This window comes from Sinocyclocheilus anshuiensis, unplaced genomic scaffold (assembly GCF_001515605.1).
Source record: "Sinocyclocheilus anshuiensis isolate Anshui unplaced genomic scaffold, SAMN03320099.WGS_v1.1 scaffold1709, whole genome shotgun sequence".
Classification (NCBI taxonomy): Eukaryota; Metazoa; Chordata; class Actinopteri; order Cypriniformes; family Cyprinidae; genus Sinocyclocheilus; species Sinocyclocheilus anshuiensis.
Window position 1 is genome coordinate 174,151 of NW_015541051.1, and position 3,239 is coordinate 177,389.

Consider the following 3,239-nt stretch of genomic DNA (forward strand, 5'->3'; position numbering starts at 1 on the left):
TCTCACTACAACCGAACCGCTCCAGAGTTCGTTTTCAATCGAGCCGAGACCACCTCGTTCAGGCGATCTCGGACCGGTTGTTTGGGCACGGATCCGAGCATGATTGCTGTGTTCACATATACCCAAACGTACCGAGCTAAGTGGGGAAACACGCCAGGTTCCCAAACAACGAGCCAGGTGTGAAAGCACCCTGAGAGGTGTGTTAGTTAAATGAAAATAAATAAATAAAAATAAATAGAATGAAGAAAATATTACATCTATATATTTAAAAAAAAAGGTATACCAGAAAGAAAATTACGCATTTAACTGTTTGGTTAATAATAATAATAATAATAATAATAATAATAATTCATTACATTTATATAGTGCTTTTCTAGGCACTCAAAGCGCTTTACATTGTCAGGGGGTATCTCCTCATCCACCACCAGTGTGCAGTATCCACCTGGATGATGCGACGGCAGCCATAGTCAAGTCAAGTCAAGTCACCTTTATTTATATAGCGCTTTTAACAATACAGATTGTGTCAAAGCAACTGAACAGCTATACTTGAAAAGAAAATGACACATTTTTTTTTAGGCCCATAGTATTCAATGGCTGACTGTAGTAGGTGATTTCATATAATAATGTAAATGTAAACTCATTACTTGTCTGAATTTCAACATTATAATGGAATTTAAACATTATAATGGAATCATAAGCTACTAGTCATAAAAATAATTAGGGTCCTTGACCAATTAGAATGAAACGCATTCAAACTGGATAAAGGGGCCTCAATATTTTGCCCCTTACAAGACATAATGTCATAAAAGGGAGAAAAAGATAATCTACAGCATAATGCGTTAGCTCTTTATCATTCCATTCTTCCTTTCGTGTGACTGATGGAAGTTTGTAAACTGCTGCTGTCACTTGAAAACTGGAAATTCCCACCCCCCATGGCAAAAAGCAGGAAACAAGACCAATAACCTTGATTTATTAACCTATTAACACAGTATACCCCATTTCCCCATGATATGTACTTACAAGTCATTTGCCCACCGGCAACTATAGTTGCCGCTTGGACTTTTGATTAAGTATACAAAAAACTATAGATCTCCTGGAAGATTTGTTTTGTTTTGATGATTCTAGAGACCTTCATGATTATGTAGATATATACAGTATCTCACAGAAGTGAGTACACCCCTCACATTTGTGTAAATATTTTATTATATCTTTTCATGTGACAACACTGAAGAAATGACACTTTGCTACAATGTAAAGTAGTGAGTGTACAGCTTGTGTAACAGTGATTTGGTTGTTTGCTTGCATGTCATTGAGAAATAAAACATGGATGACATCTAGAAAAACACTTACAAAAGGAAAATGACAACTATGAACTTCGGCAACTATAGTTGCCGGTGGGCTTAAATGGTTAATCAATACACGAGACGCAAGATGGGGTCAAGATGGTGTTTTCTATAGCGTTTGTTTCCTGCTCTCCAAAACACATGCCGACAGCAAAGCTGTAACTTTATCTTTGCTTTTTTTTAGGTGTTGTCAGGATGTGGTGTCTGTGATGGCACTGAAATCCATGAGGCATCAGCACGAGTACCATACTAGTTTTATGTCTCTATACTATTTTTTTTCTTGAGTCATTCTGTGGGTTCACAGCAACCTGTAGAGTGATAAAAGACAGACAACCAACAACACACCAGCTGCAGCATGGGTTTCATGCTACTTTAGGAGTTCTCTACTGCTGTAAATATAAACGCTATTTGTTGGTTTCTATGTATTTTTTTAATCAATATTATGAACTTTAAAAGCACAATTAACATCATATTTCAGAATTTTCTTCTCAGTGAAACCTAGATATGTGTGCTATTGCTTAAACCTTTTTCTTTTGTGTGAATACTTTGCTTTTCTGTGTGTTTGTGTATGTAGAATCCTTGTGCATCTAAGTCGGGGAGGTGCAGAGGTTCAGATGTTTGCTCCAGATGTGTCTCAGATGCATGTGATAGACCACGGCAAAGGTCAGCCTGTGGAGAAAGAGTCCAGGTGAAGTGTTTAAGAAATTCTGATTTCAGAATGATTACAGTGTCAAAACAGTCAATTATATACCTCTGCAAAACGGTGCACTTTTATGTATTGTTACTTGATGAGTTTAGGGTTAGGAAAAATCATGAACACTTTAATAATCCATCTTGCTCAACTTTTCTTTATATAGGAACGTATTATCTGAATCAGCACGTATCGCTAGGGGCAACATCACTAACCTGGCAAAACTGAATGTCAGTAATCATGATGCAGTCATCTTTCCTGGTGGTTTTGGTGCAGCTAAAAACTTGTGAGTGATGTGGATTATTGTGATAAATCAGACTTGTGTCTTTTGAAGAAAATATTAAAAGATAAAACCAATACTAAAACCTTTTTGATTAACCTTCTTTGCTTTTAGATATATTTAAATGTGTCACTAACATTTCTGTTTTAGTCTTTACTTCTGTTATCTGTATTTTTTCTTCCTCTATCTTTACCATCATCAGGTCAACATTTGCCATTGATGGGAAGGACTGTAAGGTGAACAAGGAAGTTGAGCGAGTTTTAAATGACTTCCATAATGCAGGAAAGCCAATTGGGTTAGTTATTATATATTACTATCTATTTAGACCCATGATTTGCTGTTTTTATTTTGTTTATTAATCAAATCAGACTTTACGGACATGTTTTGATATGTCTTCTGGTCACCAGGTTGTGCTGTATATCTCCAGTGCTGGCGGCGAAAGTTCTTCCTGGTGTGGATGTGACGGTGGGTCATGAGGAGGAAGAAGGTGGGAAGTGGCCATATGCTGGTACTACTCAAGCCATCACTGCACTGGGAGCCAAACATACTGTCAAAGAAGTCACCATATCCTACCTGAACAGTCTCTCTTCTCTTCTCTTCTCTTCTCTTCTCTTCTCTTCTCTTCTCTTCTCTTCTCTTCTCTTCTCTTCTCTTCTCTTCTCTTCTCTTCTCTTCTCTTCTCTTCTCTTCTCTTCTCTTCTCTTCTCTTCTCTTCTCTTCTCTTCTCTTCTCTTCTCTTCTCTTCTCTTCTCTTCTCTTCTCTTCTCTTCTCTTCTCTTCTCTTCTCTTCTCTTCTCTTCTCTTCTCTTCTCTTCTCTTCTCTTCTCTTCTCTTCTCTTCTCTTCTCTTCTCTTCTCTTCTCTTCTCTTCTCTTCTCTTCTCTTCTCTTCTCTTCTCTTCTCTTCTCTTCTCTTCTCTTCCCTTC

At 37.4% G+C, this 3,239-nt stretch overlaps 1 protein-coding gene across 1 annotated transcript in view; it reads left to right on the forward strand.

Moving 5' to 3' along the window:
• LOC107690602 (ES1 protein homolog, mitochondrial-like) overlaps positions 1 to 3,239 on the forward strand; it is a 7,479-nt gene that overhangs the window by 1,980 nt on the left and 2,260 nt on the right. Inside the window, exons 2-6 of the mRNA XM_016488974.1 lie at positions 1,528 to 1,580; positions 1,918 to 2,031; positions 2,201 to 2,320; positions 2,517 to 2,609; positions 2,722 to 2,878. Of these exons, the coding sequence (XP_016344460.1) occupies positions 1,528 to 1,580; positions 1,918 to 2,031; positions 2,201 to 2,320; positions 2,517 to 2,609; positions 2,722 to 2,878 (537 nt within the window). The remainder of the gene's footprint in view (positions 1 to 1,527; positions 1,581 to 1,917; positions 2,032 to 2,200; positions 2,321 to 2,516; positions 2,610 to 2,721; positions 2,879 to 3,239) is intronic.